This window comes from Lissotriton vulgaris, chromosome 1_1 (genome assembly GCF_964263255.1).
Source record: "Lissotriton vulgaris chromosome 1_1, aLisVul1.2, whole genome shotgun sequence".
Classification (NCBI taxonomy): Eukaryota; Metazoa; Chordata; class Amphibia; order Caudata; family Salamandridae; genus Lissotriton; species Lissotriton vulgaris.
In genome coordinates, this window is record NC_141685.1 from 1,078,916,747 (window position 1) to 1,078,942,379 (window position 25,633).

At 46.1% G+C, this 25,633-nt stretch overlaps 1 protein-coding gene across 1 annotated transcript in view; it reads right to left on the reverse strand.

Annotated features, from left to right (window-relative positions):
- The window catches only part of DMC1 (DNA meiotic recombinase 1), a 1,170,937-nt gene that overhangs the window by 450,149 nt on the left and 695,155 nt on the right, over positions 1–25,633 (reverse strand). Inside the window, exon 8 of the mRNA XM_086936467.1 lies at positions 10,837–10,928. Within this exon, the coding sequence (XP_086792593.1) occupies positions 10,837–10,928 (92 nt within the window). The remainder of the gene's footprint in view (positions 1–10,836; positions 10,929–25,633) is intronic.

Below are 25,633 nucleotides of genomic sequence, written 5' to 3' on the forward strand. Positions count from 1 at the left end.
CGGCTAGTGACCAGTGCGTGGGTGACAGTCTTTCTTGTTTCGGTGGGGATCCAACAAAAGATTTTTTTGAGCATATGAAGTACGTTGAAGCAAGAGGATGAGACGGCGTTGACTTGTCTGGTCATCGAGAGGGAGGAGTCTAGGATGAAGCCTAGGTTACGTGCGTGGTCTGTGGGTATGGGTGCCGTGCCCCCGGCCGATGGCCACCATGAGTCGTACCAGGCAGAGGGGGATGATCCTAGGATGAGGACTTCCGTTTTGTCTGAGTTAAGTTTTAGGCGGCTGTTTTTCATCCATTCGGCTACTTCTTCCATGCCTTCATGAAGATTGGTTTTGGCGGTGTTAGGGTCTTTGGTGAGGGAAAGGATCAGCTGGGTGTCGTCAGCATAAGAGATGATGTTAAGGTTGTGTTGTCGCGCGATGGATGCGAGGGGACTCATGTAAACATTGAAGAGGGTGGGACTGAGTGATGATCCTTGTGGTACTCCGCAGATGACTTCAGTGGCCTCTGATTTGAATGGGGGGAGTCGGACTCTCTGGGTTCTCCCGGCGAGGAACGAGATGATCCAGTCCAAGGCTTTTCCTTGTATGCCGATGTTGCTGAGGCGTTGTATGAGGGTGCTATGACAGACTGTGTCGAAGGCTGCGGAGAGGTCAAGTAGGATAAGGGCAACTGTTTCTCCGTTGTCCAGTAGTGTTCGGATGTCGTCTGTTGCTGCAATAAGGGCGGTTTCGGTGCTGTGTTTGGCTCGAAAGCCGGACTGTGAGGAGTCGAGGGAGTTGTTGGATTCAAGGAAGGCGGCGAGCTGGCTATTGACGGCTTTCTCAATGACTTTGGCAGGGAATGGGAGGAGGGAGATGGGGCAGTAGTTCTTAAGTTCAGAGGGGTTCGCTGTGGGTTTCTTCAAGAGGGCGCTGAGTTCGGCGTGTTTCCAGCTTTCTGGGAAGGTAGCGGAGTTGAAGGAGCAGTTGATGACATCACGAAGATGGGGTGCGATGATGGGGTCTGCTTTGTTGAAGATGTGGTGGGGACAGGGGTCGGTTGGCGAGCCTGAATGGATGGAGTTCATTAGGCGATGGTGTCTTCAGTGGTGATTGGGTTCCAGGTGTTAAGGATGTTAGAGGGCGGTTTAGGTTCGGAGGTGGGTGGAGTGGACTGCTCTTTGGAAATGTTCTCAAAGCTGTTATGTATGTCGGCGATTTTGTTGTAGAAGAAAGAGGATAACGAGTCGCAGAGGTCTTGGGAGGGAGTAATGTCGTTTGAGGCTGTGGTGGGGTTGGTAAATTCTTTGACGATGTTGAATAGTTCCTTGCTATTTTGGGCGTTGTTGTCGAGTCGATCCTTGAATGCTGATTTCTTGGTGGATTGGATCAATTGGTGGTGTTTGCGGGTGGCTGTCTTGAAGGTGGTCAGGTTGTCAGTGGATGGGTTTTTTCTCCATGTTTTCTCGAGAGTACGGCATAGTTTCTTGGATTTCTTAAGGTCCTCGTTGAACCAGGGGGCCTTTTTGCTACCCTGTTTGGTTTGGTGGTTTTTCAAGGATGCTAGTTCGTCAGCACTGTGAGTGATCCATTGTTTGAGTTTGGTGGCCGCTTGGTTTGGGTCCGATAAGAGGGCGGGAGGGTTTTGTTTGAGCGATGTGAGGAGTTGGTCGGTGGTGATTTTGTTCCAGTTTCTTCGTGGGAATAGGTTGTGGGGGGTTGTGGGTCGAGGTAGTTTTGTAGCTGAAGTGAACACAGCTGTGGTCCGTCCAATGGAGAGCTGTGGTGTGATCGAAGGAGATGTGCTTGCTGGAGGTGAAGATTGGGTCGAGCGTATGTCCGGCTACATGGGTGGGGGTGTCAACAAGTTGTTTGAGACCGAGATTGGCCAGATTGTCCAGAAGGGTGGTGGTGTTGCTGTCGTTTTTCTTTTCCAGGTGGAAGTTGAGGTCTCCCAGTAGAATGTAGTTCTCGGAGGTGAGGGCATGTGGGCTGATGAAGTCAGTGATGTCTTCGCAGAATTGTTTACGGGTTCCTGGTGGTCTGTAGATGAGGGTGCCTCTAAGTGTGGTCCTGGGGTCGGTGTGGATCTGAAAGTGGAGGTGTTCGGCGGTTGCAAGGTTATCGTCGAGGCTGGTCGTGATTCTGATGGTGTTCTTATGGACGATGGCAATACCTCCTCCTGTTTGGTTGGTGCGGTCTTTTCGGATGATCTTGAAAGCGTCCGGGATGGCTATGGCGATGTCGGGCGCTGAAGAGGCGTTCATCCAGGTTTCTGTAAGGAAGGCGATGTCCGGTGAAGCAGTGTCGAGTAGGTCCCAGAGTTCAGTGGCGTGTCTGTGGACCGAACGGGTGTTTAGCAGGATGCACTTCAGGTGGTTAGGGTCGGAGCTGTGTTTGGAGTTAGTGGATTTGGTGTGGGTCTTAATGCAGTCGAGCTTGCAGGAGTGGCAGGCGAAGGGACCGTGGGTACGTCCTGGGACAGCTTCGTAGCATTGTGGTGTGCGTCCAGGGTTAAGGGCTAGGAGGGTGGCGGCGTTATACGTTATGCGGGATGAGTGCAGTTTGCGGGGGTCAAGGGGTCTGGCGCTGGGCGCGGTCCAGGCGCGGACGGGCGTAGACGGGCTTACCTTTGGCGCACCTTCGGCGCGCATGGGGCGCGATCGCTACGCGTAGAAGCGTCGGTCATATGTGGATAGTGGAAGGGGAGGGGCGAGGGAGGATCAGCTGGGAGGCGGGTGCGGGCTGGAGGGGACGGGCTCCGAGGCACAACAACAACAAAATGGCTACAGAAGCGAAACCGGAACCGGATTGGGGCCAACAACAGAGAAAGCTTTGTGGGCAGAGGCACAATCACAGTAATTCAGCAATTAATGCAACAGGTACACAATTAAAGCGAGCGTTACGCGAGGCGGGTAATTTATGCAGTAATGAGGCAATGCAGGCGCTACTATAAGAACAATGTTAAAACGAGCAGCACGTTACAAAATGCAGGCAGCAGGCAGCAGTACGATACCAGATGCAGGCAGCAGTGAGGAGGAACAATCTTAGGCAATGGTGCAAAGTAAGAAGCAGAACGATCTCAGCAAGGGCCAGGGGCTGTGTGGAGCGACCGCTTCATGTGCCGCGAGGGTAGCTCTGTCAGCTGCGGCATTAATGACTTGGTTGGAGACTTGGCTGCCTTCCAAGAGAATCTCCTCAAAATCCTTACGGTCTTCCTGAGGGAGTTTTTCCACAAAACGATATAGGGAATCCCACAGGGATCTGTCATAACACCCCAAAAGGGCTTCTGCGTTGGACACCTTGAGGAAGGAGGATGAAGTAGTACAGACTCGTCTCCTCCACGAATCTTGTGTCTTGCTCTCCTTGTCTGGAGGTACCGTGGAGGAGGAGGCGACTGCACTGGACTTTTTCGCTGCTGCGATTATTACTGAGTCTGGGGATGGATCAGCTCTGAGAAACAGAGGGTCCTCCTCTGGCGACCGGTACTTCTTGAGGATCCTCGCCGGGGCAGCTTTTACCATTACTGGAGTGAGAAACACCTCCATCACCGGCTCTATAATCCCAGGTACCAACGGCAACAGAGGTTTGGGTGCAGACCTGTGATGCAGAGTCTCAAAGATCACTGAGGTCTTGATCTGTGGAGTTGTTAAGGGCACTCCCAGATTCAGAGCCCCCCTACCCAGTATGTCCTGAAACGGGAAGATATCATCAATCGAAGATATCCTTGATGGTGGAGAGTCCGTCAAAGTAGGCAAGTAGTCCCTATGAGAGCGGGAAGGAGAAGAAGAAAGAGTAGGAGATCTTTGATCCCTCCTTCTGCTCCTAGATCTTGTTCTTCGCTGGTGGACCGCATCCTGGAGTGTGACTTTTCTCTGTGCCGTGCCGGGGAGCGTGATCTTTCTCTGGGCCTCACCGGAGAGCGTGACTGTTCTCTTGGCCTGGAGATAGGCTCTGGCATCCTAGACGCCGTCTCCTTGTCTGTAGCCCAGTGGTGGAGAGGCCTATACCATCTTGGAGACAGCCTGGGTCACTTCTGTGCGGTGTCCCGCACTGGGGAGCATGCAGAAGGTGTTGGATCCTGTTGTCCATGCGGGGGATGTGCAGGATAACGCCTCGATCCCTCGCTGTTGGATGAATAAATGAATACATCCGGTGATCCACCTCGATGGACAGAAGAGGAGTCTGAGGAGGATGAAGACAGGTTCACAGGAGACGCCTGGGATCTGGAGCGACCACGGTGTTCTGGTGTTCTCTTCCGCTTGGTAGAGCGACTGACGCTCACTGGAGAGCCATGAACACCTTCCGCAGGTGAGGCTGATCTTGGAGACCTCTGCAGACCTGGAGACAGAACTGGACAACTCGGTGTCTTGGTCTGCTGCGCCACTGCTGGCTGAGACTGCTGGGATTGTACTGGAGACCCTTGCCTTGACGACACCTGTCTTGACGGCGAACGCCTGTGAGGAGACGTCAACGGAGGCCTTTTCGACGTCGAGCGTTGATAGCTGGACGCCGACGGAGGGTGTTTCGACGCCGAATGCCCTCGAATGGACTTTGATGGATGTCTCGACGCCGAACGTCGATGTCTTGGCGGCGACGGAAAGTGCCTCGACGTCGAGCGTCGATGATGGGACGCCGACGCAGGGTGCCTCGACATCGACCGTCGATGACTGGACGGCGACGGAGGATGTCTCGACGTCGAACGCCGATGGCCCGGCGACGACGGAGGATGCCTCGACGTTGAGCCTCGATGACTAGACGCCGACGGAGGATGCCTCGACGTCGAACGTTGATGACTAGGCGTCGACGGAGGCTGCGATGTCAAAGACTGGACCTGAGGCTTCGACGGTGGAGGTCTCGACGTCGAGCCCCTCTGCTCCAATGGAGACCTCTCTCTCGACGCTGCACGTCGCCCGGTTGACGGCAGCGGAGTTACCTTGACTCTCGACGCCGAAGTCTTCACCGTCGAGGGAAGTTGACTCATCGTCGGTGGAACTTCGACACCGATCCCGACGCCAAAGAAGAGCAAGTCGGGACATCTCGCGACGTCGACCGCGTCCTCCGCTTTTTCTGTATCTTTGGAGACCTACCTCTCTCAGAAAGACCATAAATTTGAATTCTTTCTCTGTCCTTGAGAGTTCTCCTTGTCAAGGACTTGCAGTCTTGCAGTGATCACAATTTCCTGCAGAATGTGTGTCAGGACAAACCTTTTTCTTCTCACAGGAAGGGCAGGAGTCAAAAAGCAAATGCATTTTGACAAAAAAATAACCTTTTTTGAACTCAAAAAAGGCAGCACTATCGCTCTAAGGCAGAAAAACGTCCAGTGAATACAAAAATTGAAGTAAATCATCAAGAATTTCTGACAGAAAGTCAAAAAAAGGTGGGAGCTGTTTGACCAGGGTCCTGACAGAAGGAGCCGGAAAGAACAACTGACCTAACTGTCACCCCTAAGGCATGATGGGAAGCCTGGGGTCATGGCTGCCTTAAAGGCACGGTGCCAGTCAAAATGCCGGGAGCCAAGGGTACTAAGGGGACAAAAATGGAGTTGATGTTGCAGGCCATGATGCGTAAAATGAATGCCATGGATAAGAGATTGAATAAGGTTGACGGCCTAGAGGCTCGTATGATGGAAATTTTACGCATCATGGCCTGCAACATCAACTCCATTTTTGTCCCCTTAGTACCCTTGGCTCCCGGCATTTTTACTATTTTTGCTAGGATTCGCAAACCTGTGCACCCTGTACCTTCACGAGACGGAGGATGCGCAAGGGGCTATGAGCACCACGCAATTGCGACCGCAACACCGGCTATTCCGATTGTTAGGGGTGGCCAAACTCTAACGTAGACCCACCCGGCGGCCACACAAAGCAATGAAATGCAAGCCCCCCGCTCTCCTCTTACTGTCGACGTCCTGCGTGTACTACGTCCAGTACTCTACAGATCCACTGTACACCGGTATACCACGTGAACGCTTCGGCCTGTACGATCCTCGCTCGTCTGTCTGCTTCTACTGTCGCGCTACCACACACACCTAGCAGTAATCCTTGACCTGAAAGATAAAATAGAAAATTAGGAGGCCCTGAGGGCGGGGCACGACCAGTGTGGGGGAGCGTCAGGCGACACGAAGGGCCAACTGAGCGATCCCCCCTCCTTTATTTCCGGGGACGCGGGGAGAGGGCGGGCCGCCCCTCCCCTCACCCCCCGCCCCTTTGACCCGGAAGACTGTACCACGCCTCTCGGATCATGGATTGGGCGCCGGACATCCGGTGGTGTGGCGCACACCTCCCGCATAATCATTGAACGCTGGGAGATCACGCCCCCGCACCACCGGGAGGCAAGGGGAGAGGGGATCGCCGCACCGCCATGCGGGCGGGGGGGCCAAGGGCCCCCCTTTTCATTTTTAGCTGAAAATGCTTTCAGATTCTGTGTTATTGCTTCTCAATGCAGCCTATGGCTGACAATGTCTTTCATGAGCAATTTTCAGGATTTATGAGTGGTTTTACTCATTAAAACACAAAGTTCAAAGGACTATTTGACCTAATGTGTTTTTTTTTGTTCCTTACTAATTGCTGTATATATATATATGTGTTTACATTGTCTAGCCTTCGTTTTGGGGCTACATTGGTGTGAGACAAATAATATATGTACATACATATATAGGGAGCGAGATATATGTGTTTTTTACATATATATTTTATATTGTTTCCGGGGTCCCGCATATGGGCGGGAATATTCAGTGCTTATGACTATTGATGAGGATCCCCTGGAAGAGAAGCTCTAGGCTCTCTTTCATCAGGTAAAGCAGCAGGGCCAGATAAAATCCCTATTGAAGTATATTAAATGCTTTCCTTTCAAATATTTCCCCTTCTGCAAGATCTATTTATGGATATTCAACATCGCTGAATACCTCCAGCATCATGGCAGGATACAGATGTTATACTTTTCCTAAAGAAGGGTAAACCCCCAGAACTGCCTTCGTCATATCGTCCAATTTCACTCATGAATACGGACGAAAATTATTACTGAGAGAGGTTTTGGCACAGGATTTCTTAGGGCAGTACAGGTCATGTATTATAAACCCCATGCAAGGATACAAATAATGGGGCACACGTCTAGGAGGGTGGAGGTAGAAAGGGGTACTCGCCAAGGTTGCCCCTGCTCCCCAATTTTGTTTGCATTTTATTTAGATCCATTTATCTCCCAAAGTTTGAATAATCAGTTAATTAAACTGATAGTTACTTATAGGTAGGAGACAAAAATTCTGGCGTATGCTGACGACATTGCCATAATAACATCAGCTCCACAGGTGGCAATTACAGAAGTAGAAAAGATGGCAGAAAATTTTGGGAGGAGGAGTGGATATCTTCTAACTAAGTCCAAGATGCAAATTATTTGTTCCTCCCACTGCTCGCTACAAGATCCTTGGGTAACCGAGTCAGCAACATATTTAGGGGTTATATTAACATCTAAAATAACTAATCTGTGGGCACTAAATATAGATCCATTAATGGGTTCAATCAATAGGGAGCTGAGACGTATAGATCATTTACATCTTGTAATAATAGGAAGGACTAACGTAATTAAAATGAAAATATTTCCTAAGATTTTATACCTATTTTGGGCTATCCCATTAGAGCTAGTGGCAAGCAAAATACACACAATTGAGGGGATGTTCTAATTTTATTTGGAGCTATAAAAAAATCTGCCGCACATATAAATATTTGACCCTGCCAGTTGACCGAGGGGGGGGGGGCTGGAATGCCCCCAATATTCAGCCATACTATTGGGCTACCGCTCTGCAACAATTAGGTACTCTCTATTATTTTGAAAAGTAACGAAGTGATATGCAATCAGTACCAACTATGTATCAACTGGCGATAGGGGAAGCTGCAGGAGGAATATTTCAGAGTCGAGATGACTTGAAAAACTACCAAACGAAAGGCTATAAATGTATGGAGTGTGACGTGAAAATTTGGAAAAGAATGGAGAAAAGATGTAAAATGAGGAGATATACTAAGTATACATCACTCTGGCATTCTGACTTTCTACGCCCGATTTTATACAGTGGTATGGCTAAAAAATGGGAACAAGCGGGGATTGGTACAATACCAGAGGTTTATTTGAATCAGGAATGTATGGCGTTTATTGAGCTAGTTCAAAGGTTTGGCCTACAGCGGGACTCGTGCTTTAAATACTTACAAATACGTAACTGTATAAGAGGAATCCGTAAGGATTGTATCAATTTGGGGCCGATACCAATTCTGCAGATTATGGGTAACTCAAAGAATAAAATCAAAGATTTCAATCAAGAGCTGCTAAAGAATATATCGGACGATGTTGAAAAGATAGAACTAAGCTGGAAGAATAAGCTAAGTGATGGGGAGGTAGATATAGATAAGGTACTGGAGATTGGGAATAAAGTTTTTATGTCGGCTAATTTAAAAGTTCAACAATATAAAACAGTTTATAATGTTTACTATACACCATCCAAACTTTTTAAATGTTAAATGTCGTATACTTGTAAAGCGCACAGCTGCCCCAGCAAAGGGGCGTCCTGGCGCTGTATACCGCTGGGGAACCCATCCTGGCTTTCCCTGTGAGATGGTCCCTCCTGGGCATCTCCAAGGTGAAGACAAGCATCCCCGGCGCTGATGGGGCCGTTAGTAGAGATTAAGCAAGCTATTGCCCAGAGTTGCTGAGTGGGACCCATGGTTGGAGTAGGCACCGAGTTGAGAATTATCGAGTCCGCTGACCATGGCCCAAGACCCTGCCGCGTCGGGAATCGAACCCTGGTCCCGGGCCGACCTCTGCTTCCGGGTCTGCCGCCTCTAACCAGTGAGCCACACCACTCCACGAGGGAAAGAGACATTCTGACGAATATCCGAGATGTCAAACTGGTCCCGCAGATATGCTACATATGTTTTACTCATGTGGAAAGCTAGATAATAAGTGATTGAGTCCTTTATGCTCCAGACGCTGGCGAAAAACATAAGAATCTCCTCTATAATGATGTTATTTGGATATGATTGCAGGGTGCGGCTAGATTTGGTACAGAGGGATTTTGTGTTTGTAATAGCAGAAATTTCACGCCTTTTGATTGCCACAGCATGGAAGGACCAGGAACCTCCTACATTTCATCAGTGGCTGTATAGGCTAATATATATTGGGCGGCAGGAAATTGCCCTCTATAAATGTAAAGGGCTAAAAGCAATGAAAAAAGGCATGGACATTTGGGGGCCTTTAATTGTCTGGATGGAGGAACAAAACAGACAAGGCATTGGTTAATGGACTGGACTGCAATTTGCTGTAAATGAGTAATATCAAATTAACTGCTGAAATCTGGTGATAACCATGGGAAAAACAAGGGGAGGGATTGATCAGGTGCAATGAAATATCAAACCATAAGATTGACTATGATGAACTATGCATTTGTGTTTTGTTTTTTTCTGCTTTTTTGTATACTGTACTGTAATATGTCTGATTTCAATAAAAAAGGAACTCATTCAATTGAAGATCCTCCAAGATCTCACACCGTTTGCTCTGCTCATTTGCATGACAATACACATTTCTACAGAGAAAACAAACAAACTTTTGGAGAGAGTTGCTTCACAAATGTCGTTCTTCTCAAAGTCAGCTGAGTAACCATTCTGTTCTGATGTAGTGCCACTATGGGTTTTTCCATCCTGTCCAGACAGAATTCTTTTAAACACATATCTATGCAATAGTTGTCCAAATGCTGATCCACTGGGATCCGATACAAGACAGACAATCAAGACAACCACAGATTGTGTAGTTTACTCCCCTATGAAAATCATTGTATGTATATTTATCTGTTAGATATTCGGAAAACCTTGATTCAATTAGCCCTTACATGGGTTCATGTTAGTCTCAAGTACAATCAGTGCCCATCTCCCTTCCTTTGTATCTTCAGCACTGGCACTACGTGGGAACATGCACTATTTCCCAGACAAACCTACCATACATTTACTGTACTGACAAACTCAATAAGACAGACTGCACTGACTTTCTCTCACACCGTATCAGAGACATGCCAAATGATCTCACGTACACACCCACTCACAGTGCAGAAACTATTGTTCATGCATGTTCAGTAAAACAACCCAGTAAAACAACCCAGACTATCTGACATATGGTCCCTCACATGATCCTAGAGATAAATAGACAGACATTTGCAAAGTGGATGTTTACTAACAAGGACAGGCAAAGTCAGCTGGTCGCGCATACACATATCACTTGTATGCTCTTTTTCGTACAGAGACACACAAAATATCAGACACAATATTTGTTACATAGATGGGAGACAATTGTTATACCTAAACTGTTGCTCCGGTTCACTGCCTTTTGCATAATAACTTATGAAATGCACACATGCAGCAACACAGAGTGTACAACAAGTTATGTCTGAATGGGGTTGATTGTGTTCCCATATAAAGGAGACACGGCTAGCAGTTTAGATGGGACTCTACTTTTTGGGGTAGGGTCAAAGCTAATTCACATATGGTTTGTGCCTTTCTGTAGTAGCACAATTAGGGAGACAGAAACAACAGCTTTAGCTTAGAAAATGGCAGGAGTAATTATCTTTGGTTGAGTAAACTCAAGCATTCAATTCACCATACAAACACTCATACAAAACACTGTCAAATAGGCAAACAATATTTTGTACTCTCCACCTCCTGGCTTACACACATGCATGAGACACAATGAAACCTGCTAATTTACACTGACTTATTATGATATATACACTCTGTCCAACTGACAATCATTCCATGCACAGCAAGATGAATGCAACATGTACTTCAATAAAGAGATATTCTTTCTTCCACACTTTCTTACTGGTGTATGCACGTGCATATAGCACATTGTCTAGCACAGCGTCATGGTCCACGCTAAACCGGTCAGCAATATCTCGTAGGCGGTCTGGACGGCTGTGGTATTGCAGAGTTAAGAAGGAATGCACAACACAAATGCATAGATGAAGTTTAACTTCTGCAATGTATGATAGTTAAACAATCACATCTTAGTGCATAAGAAAGCAAACAGATGTGTTAAAGGAATTTTGACTTTATATCCACTCTTTCTGTAAAAGATATGAGCCAAATTCATAGGCATAGGTCATCTGTTGGAAATGAACAAACCAAGAAAGCATTAAAAGCAAACTAGAAAATATTCTGAGAATGATATGAAAGGCAATAATAACTTTCACATGTGCGTTCTACGCAAATGTAAGTGGGTAATATTTTCTAGTATGTGTTTTGGCAGAACACAATTGTGTTACTTTAAACTATGCAGTATTAAAAACACAACAGTATTAACAATTACATGAGATGTTTTAATATACGTATGGTAAGATAAAGAGTAATGTGCATTAGATCCTGCACAAGTGACTTATTCACAACGTTTTAGAACTGGACTTAAACCAGCAGTTTCCTAAGGGTCATAAAATTGCTGGTGAAAGATTAGGTATATTTTAATTTCAATGTTTTCAAAAACATATTTTCAACAAAAATCATAAATAAGGTAAAGAACAAGTTACTTACCTTCGGTAATGCCTTATCTGGTAAAGACTCTAGCCACAGATTCCTTAACTTAGAACTATCCCCAAGGATCAGAATGGATCCGGAAATATTTTGTGAGCAACACCCCTGCTCTGGTAGGTGGCATTGTTTGGCTCCACTTGGCGTCGGCTGCGCCAGAAGTGACATGCGCGGTACTTCTATATGTGCCACCCCACCGCACTAACATCAGTTTCTTTTCATAACTTTCCATGCCAGGGTTCTGGAGCCTCGAAGAACACTAACCACTGGTGACTAAAACGAGAGCCCTAAAAGGGGGACAGCCCTGTCCATAGAAATCCATTCACAGAGTGGGGAGGATGGATGAGTAAGTAAGGAATCTGCGGCTAGATAGCGTCTCTATGAGATAAGGCATTATCAAAGGTAGTAACTTGTTCATCTGATAGACACTTCTAGCCACATATTCCTTAACTTAGTATAGATACCCAAGCAATACCTGCCCTGGAGGTGGGACAGAGAAAAAAGTGTACACCAAAAAGTGCAACACTGAACGGGCAAAGTGCCTGTCCCGACGGATATGACTGTCCAGGCAGTAGTGCTTAGTGAACGTGTGCAGAAGGCCCTCGTTGCTTCCTGGCAGATGTCCAGGATCGGGACTCCGCAGTCTAATGCAGTAGTCACAGCTTTTGCTCTGGCGGAATGAGCTCACAGACTCTCTGGACGTTGCTTCTTGGCCAACAAGTACACGATTTTAATGCAAAGTCGATCCATCAAGAGATGGTCAGTTTCTGCATGGCCTTCCCTTTCTTGGCTCCAATATACCCCATGAAAAGTTGGTCTCACTTTTGTATGATTAAGGTAGAACGACAAAGCTCTTTTTGGGTCCAGTCGATGGAGTCTCTCCTCTTCCTTGGAGGGAAGCTGTGGAGCCAAAAACAGGCAGGGTGATGGCTTGGAATACACGAAAGAGAGTGACCACCTTTGGAAGGAAGCAGGCTCTGGTATGAAGAAGCAGCTTGTCCACAAAGATATTGCAGTACAGACGCTTAAATGGCAAAGCTTGGGGCTCACTGACTCTCCGGGCAGATGTAGTGGCCACCAGAAAGTCCATTTTGATTGTAAGGAGCCAGTTTTGTAGTGGCTCGAAGAGAGTGCACATGAGAAAGATGGGTACTAAATTTAGGACACACTGAGGCATTATGACGGGGGAAGGAGGGAACGTGTTGGAGACCTTTCAAGAACCTATGTACAATAGGGATTTGCACTGGGATGGTTGATCCGGCAACTGCCGGAAATGCATAGATGGCAGAAAGTTAGCCTTTTTAGGTGCCTAAAGCAGAAAACTGCTGGGCAAGAGAAAGAATAAACAGACATACCTGAGAAAGAGGAGTATAGGAGGGGGGTTGGAGTTAACCTGTTTTTCTGCATACCATGCCACAAACTTGCCCCAACAGCAGTCGCATACTGTCTTGGTGGAAGTACGCCTAGCTGCCAAGATGACATTACAGTCTGAACATTGATATGTTTGAGTGGAGAACCCTCCCCTGTTGCTGTGACCAAAGATCCTCCTGAAGAGGCAGCCTGATCGGAGGACTGATGGCCATGCTGAACCGCTCAAGATACCAAAATCTCCAAGCCCAGTCCGGAGTCACAAGGATGATTTCGGCCTGGTCGTTCCCGGTCTTCTTGAGAACTCTGGGCAGGAGTGGTATGGGTGGAAAAGCATACAGGAGGCCTGAGCTCCACTCAAGACGTAAGGAATCTCCGAACAATAGCCGCCTTGGAAACGCCAGCATGCAAAATCGCGGACATTGCGCGCTCTCATCAGTGGCAAGCAGATCTAATCAAGGCCCTTTTCACTGTTGAAAGAGACTTCGCACCACCACTGGATGGAGGTACCATTCGAGATCTGCTAGCATTTTTGGCTGAGTTAGTACGCCATGGCATTCAGAAAGCCCACCAGGCATTGAACAATCAGGGATATGACCTTGTGTTCCGGCCGTGTCCAGAGTCGCAGGACCTCTTGACAAAGCGTCCACAACCCCCCCGCCCTGCTTTTTGCAGTACCACATTGCAGTGATGTTGTCTGTGAACACCTGCACAAGCCTTCCCTTGAGGGAGGGAAGAAAGACTTTCAATGGCAACTGGATTGCTTGAAGCTCCAATAGATTGATGTGGAGTCTGCATTCCGCCAAAGACCAGAGGCCTCAGATCTCCACCTCTCCTAGATGGCTACCCCATCCCAGGACTGATGCATCGGTCAATAGTGTCATATCTAGTTGGAGAAGGGAGAGGGTTCTGCAGCTCACCCAATCACAGTTCATTAACCATCACTGCAGATCTTTTGCAGTACCCTCCGAGATCTGTACCATGTCGGAGAGATTTCCCTGATGCTTCACCCACTGGAACATCAAGTCTGACTTCAGAGCCTGCATATGCCAGAAGGCACGTGTCACAAGCATGATGCAGGAGGCCATGAGCGCCACAGCCTCAGGGTCAGTCTCACCAAAACCTAGGAGAGAGGCTGAAACATTGGTATCACAGTCTGTATATCCTGGACACACAGCTCGGGAGGGTTAGCTCAAAACTGCACCTTGTCCAGAACAGCTCTGATGAAAGGGAGTATCTGAGAGGCAGTCAGATGTGACGACTTCGGCATGCTAATAGTGAACCCCAACGAGTGCAGGAGGTTTGCTGTAGTCTGGCAGGCATTCTTTAGTCCGCTGTTTATATCCATTGCGCACCTAACTGGACTAAACATTATAGGTACGAAGTATAGTCCATCCTTTAGGTCTATTACTTCCGTGTTCGTCATTTGACTTCCGTGTTCGCCATTTGGCATTGTGGTTTACGCTTATCCCCCGTAATCAGTATATAAGGGTCAGCACGAAAAGCGGCTTTCGCCTAAACGTACGTGAGGACGCGGGACGTCGGCTAAGCTAGCTTTGGAGGTAAGAACGGCTGGTCATGTGTGCAACGCGTCAACTCTTTTATTTAACACGGTTCCTGGACGTTTTTTGATACGGTGGTGCTCTGTATCTGCTTAACTTTCAGGACAGAGATCGATGTTGAGTCGCTAAATTGAAGTGTATCAGGAGTCACGTCGTGTCCCTACTAAGATGAAAACTAATTAAGATTGTACCGCGTTCCGGGCTTACACTACTTAATACTTCGTGTAAGTATACCCTTGCACTTTAAAAATTAGAGACAGCGACCTAGAATCACACCTGAAATAGGAATTAATGGCATTCCCATTTTGTCTGTTTATTTACAGCCTTCAGCTATAGCGCTGGACGTACTTTGAAAGTTGGACTTTATCTCAGCAACTATATTTTTATATCAGTAAGTTGCACTCATTGGGAATCTATTTTAAGGAGTAGTTCGTGTTCAATATTCTTATTGTGAATAAGCCATAGAAATTAATGGTATTCTCGTTTTGTCTGTTTATTTACAGCCTTCAGCTATAGCGCTGGACGTACTTTGAAAGTTGGACTTTATCTCAGCAACTATATTTTTATATCAGTAAGTTGCAGTAGTTCGTGTTCAATATTCTTATTGTGAATAAGCCATAGAAATTAATTTTGGCCATTTAATCAAATATAGAGCGATGTGTGCAATCAGGCTATTTATCACCTATATAGCCGATTACAATAGGCTTTATGCTTTCTTATGGGTGCATTTGAAAGACGGCACGAAGTATGATTAGCTAATAATTTTTACATTGGACTCGATTTGTCTTTAGTGTGGACGAATTTTATGATAAAATATGTCAATTTTATTGTGGGCATTTGCTGGATTAACTGTCAACGGAAATGTACACTTTTTGCGGAATACAGTATCCGTGTGAATAAAGACAATGAGAGGCTCAGCCATAGATACTGGGTAGAGTAAATATGCCCGTTGTCCGGATGTTGTCTTAAAATGCATCAACTCAAGTAGCTTTGTTGATCTAAGCATTGCATTGAACCGTGTTACAAATAAATAAGATATCTATTCATCCTCATGTTTAGGCGAACTATAGGATAATTCGCAGGCCGAAGATCCCAAGAAAAGGATAAGGAGGACATATACCCCTTATGATGCACTGACTTATGTATTTTATCCCTGAGGTAGGTGATGTATCATGCTCCTCACCATTGCCACCTTTACTGTGTAGGGTTAGCTACTTGTGTAAATCGTTTTCGATTACTCTGTATCTTGGGCTAAATGTCTCAGGCCGGTTTAGGATACTTGATGTTTAAAAGTGTATATGCAATGAAATGTAAGGTACTGCTTAAATTTGTGGACCTACTTTGTTATCTTGTCAATATGCTGTTAATGCTTATGAAATTGTTTAATGTAATGTTTTTGTATTTATGTGTCGTATAAAGTTGGAAGCAATGCTATAATGTGTGTTCAAAGACAGAGTAGGACATTTCATTGTGTTTTTTTAGAAAAGTGTATCTTTAAAATTAAATTTGATTTGTTTTGCCTATTATAATTTAGACCAATTTCCTTTTCGTTCCTTCTTGGCCAGCCGCCGGCAGACGGTCTGGGTCCCATCTGGATCTGCCGAAATGCCGCCATTGGGAGTCGGAGTGCCTCAGGGCTCTGTACTAAGCCCCACTCTATTTAACATCCTCATGACCCCTCTGGCGACACTGGCAGAGTCCTATGGGGCCCGGATCGTCTCTTATGCTGACGATACCCAGCTCCTGTTCACCTGTCATAAGAGCAGTGAGTTCGATGGAGAAAGTATCCGTGAGTGCCTTGGGGCTGTTTTCAATTGGTTCCAACTTAACAGCCTCAAGTGCAACTCGGATAAATCCGAGATACTATTCTTCGGATGCCCATCGGAACCAGATTGGCATGGTTGGTGGCCCGCCGACATGTTCCCTCCAGCTCAGTCATCTAAATGGGCAAAGAACCTGGGAGTCAAAATTGACAATGAGCTTTCGCTCAAATCCCAGGTCTCTACTCTTACGGGAACATGCTTCGGGATCCTTAGGATGCTTCGCAAGTTCTTTCCCCTTCTTTCTGTGGAACATCGGAGGATAACTGTTCAGGCACTCATAGGATCCAGATTGGACTATGCAAATGTTTTATATCTGGGTCTGCCAGAATATCTCCTGCAGCGCATGCAGGTGATCCAAAACGCTGCAGCTCGAGCGATTTTTGGCCTGCATCGCCGCACTAGTGCCTCCAATCTTCTTTTATCCCTCCATTGGCTTCCTGTACGGAAGAGGATATTGTTCAAGGTCATGACCCTAGCCCATAAAGCCCTGTATGGTAATGGTGCAAAATATCTCCAGAAGAGGCTGGATTTTTACCGGCCTACACGGTCCCTTAGATCGGAAACACTGGCTCTGGCTAGGGTACCACGTATAAAAAGGGCTCGACTAGGCGGTCGGTCCTTTAGATTCCTTGCCGCCAAGCTTTGGAATTCTCTACCGGTATCCCTGCGGACCAATTCAAATCTGTTTGCCTTTAGGAAAGATTTAAAAACCTGGCTGTTCTCTGGTTAATGCGCCCCCTTTTTTTTCTTTTGTTAGGTTTCTGTCTCTTTTACTGTTATGTTTTCCAGCTCTTTCTTAAGGTTTGGAGTACAAAGCGCCGGGACACTCCTTTGGAGTAGCCGTTGCGCTATAAAAGTCCCATTTTAACATAACATAACATAACATAACCAATCTTATTTAAATTTACAGAACTACTGGGAAACAGGTATACATATACCCTGATGAAGGCGGTTATACTTTGTTCATACCGCCGAAACGCGTTGATGCTCAAGGAGTGAATGTGGATTACGAAACTAAGGAAAATTCGAAATAATTTTGTTATTTGAATTTAGTCCTTTTTCCTGTAGCTCCTTTTTTATTGGAATGTTTTTATTTATTATTGTTACGTCCTGTGTTTGTTTCCCAATTTTTAATCAACATAATGTATGTCAATAAATTGTACTAATGTTTTGATCCTATTATAGTGTTTTCACATGTTTGAATTTTCCATTTTTCATTGCTTCCTTGTTATGCTTATGTACTAGTGAGTCTATTGTCTGTAAGTACCTTTGTATTGATGTTCACTTGCCCAAAGGGAATTTACTTTTTTGACTTGTGTCTGGAGGTGAGAGTCAGCTGCCTAGGGTGAGCCAACCTTCAACGGCCAGTCATCGAGATAAAGGAAGACTGGGTCCCCTGGTCTCCACAGATGAGGTGCAATCACCGCCATCATCGCGGTAAACACCGAGGAGCGCTGGTAAGGCCAAAAGGGAGTATGGCAAACTGAACGTGCTTGTGACCCACCGTGTACCACAGGTAACGGTTGTGGGCAGACAGGACTTGAATGTTGAAGTATGTGTCCTGCACGTCCATGCTACCATCCAGTCTCCTGGATCTGGGGCAAGCAGAATTTGAGCGAGCGTGGGCATTTTGATTTTCTCCTACTTCAGGAAGAAATTGGATGGGCACCAGTCTAGGAAGGGATGAAGGCCTCCGTCCCTGTTGGGCACCAGAAAGTAGCATGAATAACAACCAAAACCTACTTCTGGCGATGGTATCCTCTCTATGGCGCCCTTGGCCAAGAGAGATGCCACTTCCTGGCAGAGTAATCAGAGATGGTCCTCCGTCCGCCTGGCGCAAGTGGGTGGCATGAGAGCTCAATCACGAAGGGGATCGAGAGGTTTATTCAAACAATTTGGAAAGTCTAGCAGTCCGAAGTTATCGACCTTCAGTGGTGCAGGTGCTGGCAAACCCTGCCTCCCACTGGTTGTCCATAATGGTCGGAGGGAAAACTAAAGAGGCTTGGAGGCTGCAGCTGCCGTGGGGGGAGCGGAGGATGTTCTGGACTGACTTCTGGCTGTCAACCCATGGGGTCTGTAAGTACTGTGTCCTCAGCCATGCAGAGGCTGGGGAGCTTCCACGCTGTGGCAACTAGAAGTGTAAGGACGTGGCTGGAACCCCCTTCCGTGGCCGCAAAAGGTGGACCGAGGTTGATGGGAGGCCATGGAAAGGCCCACGGACCTGCTCTTAGCTCTGCTATCCTTAACACGATCCAGCGATGAGTCCACCTTGTCAATGAAGAGACAGGAGCCATTAAAGATCATGTCCATAAGCAAAGCTTGTACAGCCCCTGAAAAGCCAGTTATCTTAAGCCAGGTATGGCACCATAAGGCCACCGATGAAGAAACCACGCTGCCTAGTGAGTCGGTCGTGTCCAGCCCACATTGAATTGTAACCTTAGCTGCGTCTCTCTCTATGTCAGCCATGGCTTGGGAGGGTATGGCCTGGGCCCCCTTTGAGACCATAGGCAACACCTTTGCAATCGAACCCCTAAAGGGAATGGGAGTAACAGACCAAAAGGCATGCTGTGCTCACAGACTGCAATGCCAGGCTGGTGAAAGAAAACATTTTTTAGCCAAGGTGTCCAGCCTTTTGGATTCCGCATCCGACAGGGTGGTAGGGAATGTGTCAGGATTTACTCTGGAAGTGGAGGCTTGGACCACCAAGATCTCTGGAGTGGGGTGTTGAGTGAAAAAAAGGGAGTCCCCTAGGGAGGGGCAATGGCAGAAGGCAATTGCCCTGTTCACAGGGGCCCTTGTGTTGGGTTTGGACAAGACCCCGATCAAGACATCCATGAGGCTTCATTAAATACGAAAAGCAGTTATGAATGGGTGACTCCTGGCTGAAACACCTCTGTCAGGACATTAGTCTTGACTATCAAAGAGGGCAACTGAAGTTCCAGGACCTTGGCCGCCCTCCTCACCACCATAGCAAATGAGACACCTTCCTCCCTAGCCACAGTAGGAGGAGAGACCAAGCCAGTATCCTGGAAGGTGTCCAGTCCACTGGCATCGCCAACTCCTCACAACAGTCTATGTTGGGGTCTAGGGGCTGGTGTTCTTCAGTGTCCAGTGTCCCCGGCCAATCTTTTCTAAGTTCTACCCATAGGAATAGGGCTCAGGCTCTGGCCTAGAAGGGATGGCTCCAGTCAGTGCTGGAGTTGGGTGATGCCCCTCCAGCCCTGTGTCGGAGTCGGGAACAAGAATTGGAACGGTGCTGCCAGAGGGAAGCAGTGGTGCCAGGAGTTTCAACAGCGACACCGGGGAAGGTCAAGGTGGCTAAACGGGCACCGGTTTGGATCTATCTGTGGATCAAGGGGCCTGACTGGTGCTGAGGGCGGACCCGGCAGCGGGAAACCAGTAAGGGCCCCTCTAAATCCCTTTGGGCCCTAAGGCGCTCCAGCAGGAATGGGCTGGCCAATTATGAGGTGCAAGGCCTCTTACAACTCTCAGAGTTCAGCAGGGGTCGCTCCAGCTCCCCAAAACTTGGGGAGGCATGGAGAAGGCCCAAGTGCAGGCGCAACCATGGAACCAGGCCTTGAGTGAGGCTGCTCCCTCATCTCGTTGGATTAATTTGTTAGATGGGGTGAAGTTGAAGACATCTTTGACTTCTCACTCTTCTTCTTGTGGGGCTTACCAAAGTGTGACAACTTTGACTGTGACGAAGATGGTTATCTCTGCGACTAATCCCAGGACCTTCCTCTTGACCATCACAGCGCGGCACTTCGAGTGGCAAGGTGCTTTAGGAATCTCTCTCTCAAGGCCTTGTAGTGCATGGCACAACAATCAATGCAGAACTTGGTGTTATGGTTGTGTTTAAGGCACCAGAGACAGATGAGATGTAGTGTGGAAGTAGTGTAGACAGGTGTTTTGTTAACGAAGGTGTTGTCGATGGGCATGTCATCAACAGAAGTGTTGAGAAAGATGTTATCAGAAGGTGTTTCATCAACTGTGAAGGCTTCAGATTTGTTAGTGAAGGTGCAATTAATTGACATCCCAACAATGTTGTTGACGGCTTCTTAACAGTAAGGGTCATCAACATAGAGTTTTCATTGGCCTTCTCTTTAAACTGCTTTGTCTACATCACTACTATAGATGGAGACATCGAAGGTGGAAATTTGTGGTCGTCAGCAGTGCAGTCGTCCTCGAGCGAACCTTCAATCTCAATGAAGGTGACAGGAAAGACAAAAGCAAAAACCATATGTTCTGAGTCTCTGGTGATGGAGCTTTTAAGTATGTGACTTTGTTAGTGAAGATAGTTCTAGTTGAAGCTTAGGCTTCTTGTATCTGTGAATTACCTCCAGAGTCACTAAGCTACTTGCGTTCCTTCATAGCTTACTGTGAGATGGATCTTCTGATCTTGGAACTGTTTCAGCAACAGCGATAACTCTTATGGGCTTTTTCGAATGCCTTTGAAGATAAGCTTGATTTTCAACTTTGACACCTTTGTCCTTTGATTTATAAGCTACAACAAGAACCATGCCTCCCTATTCTTTAAGGCTTTTGCAGAGAACTTTCTGCATATCTTCGAGTCTTTAGGCTTCTGTGATGGGTTGCGGCAATAAATACAATCCTTATGAGGATCATCTGCAAATAGTCTATTTCTGCCACAAGGTCTAAAAAGACTCTTTTTTTGTAGAATCTGACATGTTGAATTATGATGGAAGTGAAAACATTCTTCAGTAACTACAGCTAACAACCGACCAATAAGAAAACTGAAAAAAAAAGAATTTGCTAACGAGAATTTATGCAGCGCTCAAGGGGACACCCATCACACAAGATATGTTGTAGAAATCTGAGAGGCTGATTCTCTCTGATTGTCTGAAGTTTGGTTATTTTTAAATGATGTGACTAGGCTGCTAACGGGCCACTGGAATAGCTTCATAGCTATGTTTAACATGGAACTGCTACTATAATTTTACAAGGCGAAGCCCATCTCAACGACCAAGTTGATTCAAGAATGAGCATCTATTGATGAGCCAACACTGGAAAATGAGGATAAAGCCAATGACTTCTGTGCACATGACAGTACTTTTGAGAATCGCCTTCATTAGTGTTATCTGATGGCAGAAATGTTACATTTAGTTGGTAAATAGATGCTTTTCGGTCATTCTGGCCTTCTTTATTGCAGAAGAAAATCTCAACCCTATTTGTTTCATCTTTGTCTTAATAAAAGTTATCATAGTCTTCTCTTACCTGGGTTAAAGAATAGCCGTGTAATCATAGGTTTATGGCTATAAATTTATACTTATGGAAGTCACTAAAGAGAATTATTGGGAGGGTAATCAGAATGGTAGACTATAACAGATGATGATTAAGTCACTGCAGCAGCTGGTGAAAGAAGAACCAATAAGGCTACAACCATCAATACCGCAATTGACTGTGTAACAGCTGATGAGAGAAGAACCTACGATTGGGCACCCAACACTGAAACAATCAATGATCAGGCAACCAACTGGCTGTGAAGTAATTAGAGGTGCAGCAAATGGCAGCGTGGTTATCAACAGTGGCACAGTCATGGGTAAAACAATGAGGTAGGTAACGACAAGACTGCCACAAATGAGGACTGGCGTCAACAGAAGGTACAGTCGATGATGTAACACCCAGCAGTGCACCAACTGACAGTGTGACAAGAATCATCAGTGGCAAATCTGATGCTATGGCAGTTGACAATGCTGCATTTGAAAAGTGACAAAGTCTAGAAGGCAACAAGGCAGTAGCAAATAGCAGCGGAGCACACGATTTGGCAGAGGTCTTAAGGCCAACAAAACTGTCTACAGAGTAATTTTAAGATTTTTAACTCCAATATCAGATACTGAGCTTCTCTGATGAACACATAGTTGTCCTTGCCTGGTCGATCTGTAGTTGAAGATGATGTGGACAGAATAATAGGTACCACAGTGAAAGTCTCAGACAAAGGTGGGTCATAAAGAGTTTCAGCTTAGCAGCAAGGTCACATCTCTTAGCCATTTTTGTAGTCTGTGAAGGAGACTTAAAATGTGAACACACCAACCCCAGTTTTTACTTTTTAGATGCTTCTGATAACAAAGAAGGAGACCCTCCTTTCTCCGTGAGTGTTGATACCGGGCATATTTTTCAGTATTGAAGTGTATTCACAAAAATATTTTTGGGCTCATGGTCTGAGCGAAAACTGAGCATGTGGATAATCTCAGTAGGTTGTCTTTCTTACAGGAGACGTCAGGGTTTCAAAAGAAATTCCTTTGAAGACTAACATCCTGAAGAGAGTGAGCCGGGATCAAGCAGCTCACAAACAAAAAGGGTGGCAACACCCTCCACCTCTGCATGTCTGACGTTAGTAAGATTCCAGAAAATAAAAAGAATGAATAAATATTGTCCAACAAGAGAAGTGCTGAGAGAGGAGCTCTAGGACATTCCTACATACTTTAGGTGCAGAAGAAAATCTGACGAGTTAAGCTTCTATCTTTCCACATCCTTAGCTGAAGACTGGGTAACATTATGCGGCAGGCTACAAGTTGCATATGGTAATTTCAATGTAAAGTCAGCATGTGTGCGCAATGCTATGCAAGCAATACCTATCAAGGATTTTCATCCTCAAAATGGGAAAATATTTAAGCATCGAGGACAGAAAGATTTGCCAGAAAGACAACTACAATTCACCTTAAAACAACAAGGTACAATGCGTAATGAAACATGTCCTGCATTTGAAACGGAAAGTTTCATTTCTATTAAGGACATGGAGGCGAGGATTATACTCAACTGTCTTCTTTTATTACTTCGTGGAGACTTCAACAAACTACCTTTCCCAGAATGTCATGGGAAAAGACTACAAACAAAGTTCAACTAATCACAGGCAGTACAGTCCCATATAGGCAGACATTCCTTGGTCCACTTCTTTCTTGATACTGACAGAAGATTCTCCAGACGCTTCCTTTACTTGCCTTTGTTTGAATCAAAGACCTGGGAAAAAACAAACAGGGTCTAGCTACAATATCATCTTAAATATACACTCACAAACACAATGTAGATCAAGGCAAATACCTGTCATACCACAATGCTTGCCTCATGTTATCAACAATAACATTCTGTACCATAGCGCATACAAGCAACAATTAAAAAAACATCCAAACATATGAAATAAAGCAAAAGATACTTATACCTTACGAAGGCCTCTAAGAATGATTTGAATCCAAAACTCATCCTTTGAACCATGTCAGGTTGAGGATTTCAGAGAAACCAGGGAGGGAATAATCCTCACCTCCGTGTCCTTAATAGAACTGAAACCACTGGGTGTACAATCTCTGGAATACTTGAGGGTCCAGCTGCCACAGACTCATGTTGGACCACTCCCTCAAGCACCAGTCTGATATCTCGTTTGAAACTCTCAGGAGATACTCCGCCATGACTGATACATTGTTGGTCAGGCGAATACTTCCAAAATTCTTTGGCTAGATACACCAAGACCTTCGATCTGGTGTCCCTCCCCACCCCCTGGTGATTTGTGTACCGGACAACTGAAATGTTGTTCATTTTTAAAGACACAGCAACTCACCTTGCCCTAGATTCGGCATTGGACAGCGACAGAGCTCGCCATCAACTCTAGACAGTTGGTCTGAACCAATCTGTTGTCTGTTGGACCACTTTCCTCCTGTGAAGGAGTCCCCGCAACGTGGGCCCCAACCAGATTTGCTGGCATCGAATTCGATAACTTGCCAGCCACCACCTGATTTCCACCATGACCTCCTCCGCCAGGGGGATTTGCTCTCAATATTAGAGGTCTCTGTGTAGATGTAAAGCTTTGAGCCCCTGGAGGGCCCTGTAAAACAAGGGGCACGGAAATATTGCCAGTATATAGGAGGACAGGAGGCACACTACCCAAGCTACTTAACGCAGTGAGATCACGGTCTGGACAGAATCTTTCGCAATTGCCCATGAAGTTTTGCCACCTTCCTGCAAGGCAGACTTAGAGGCTTTTCGCACAAGTTAATGAAAAACCCCAAGAAGGTTGTCTATTTGGACAGAATCAGTAGGGTTTTGTGATGTTGATGACAAATCCGAAGCTTTCCAGCAGGTGGAATGTCTGTCAATTGCAACTTATCCTGAAGTCTGAATGGGCACTGGTCCAAGAGTAGTAGGTCATTTAGATAAATTATCAGACGATAGCCCTGAGCCCTGAGAGATTCCAACATTGGCTTCAAGACTTTGGTGAAACACCAAGGGGCTGAAGGAGTGGCTGAACGGCACTGTCTTGAATTCGTATACTTGTCCCTGCCATCAGACATGCAGTGAGAAGGGAATAAGAAGAACCTTTATATATGCATCTTTGAGATAGAGGCGAACCATCTAATCCTCCGTCTGCAACAGCTCAGGCAAGAGATTGATTCCCTCCATCTTGAAAAGGCAATAAACCAACCACCTGTTGAACTCTCTTAGTTTGATGGCAGGTCGCTGACCTTCATCCCATTTCTCTAGCACTAATATACTGCTGAGAAAGCAGGGTGAGTGGAGTTGTACAGGGGCAATTGCGTCCTTGCGGAACAGGTCGGACACTTCCTGACTTATCACTGTCTGGTCCTTCGAAAAGGCCAAAAGGGGTATGGACGCGAGGGTTGGATATGGGAACTGTTGAACTCAATTTGAAACCCTTGCACTGTTTGAAAAACCCACACGTCTGAGCCAATCTCCTCTCAGTTGGGCAAAAACAAAGCACGATGCCCCCCTCCACTTTTTGTTGGGAAGGATACGTTAGTTACCTGTAATCCCAGTTCTCTTCCAGGGGTTTCCTCATCAATAGTTATAAGCACTGAATATTTCCGCCCATTCGCGGGGACCCCAGAATATATTTAAAAAAATATGTTTTGGATTGACGAAAACAGAAAAACAAGAGGACAAGGAGACACTTGAACTTTCTTTAGTGGACAGTAGAAAGTTGCCCTGCAAAACAGCAGGCATTGTCAGCCCATAGGCTGCATTGAAAACTCAACAGGATAGAAAATGAAAGCAATTGCAAGCATAAACCGGCACCGTGCCTTTAAGGCTGCCATGACCTTCAGCTTCCCATCATGCCTTAGGGGTGACAGTTAGGTCAGTTGTTCTTTCCAGCTCCTTCAGTCAGGACCCAGGACCTTTCGATCTGTATTTTTTTGGCTTTTTTGCCAGAAAAGTTTACTTTTATTACAACTAACTCCTGTTCATTTGACATTTTTCACCATTTGAAGTAAGGAGTTGTTCTGACACAATTTGAGCCTTTATTCTGTTAGATGATGCCTTCCCTTTTTGATGCTTGTCCCACCTGTGTTAAAAAGAAGGGCAAAACAGATTCTCA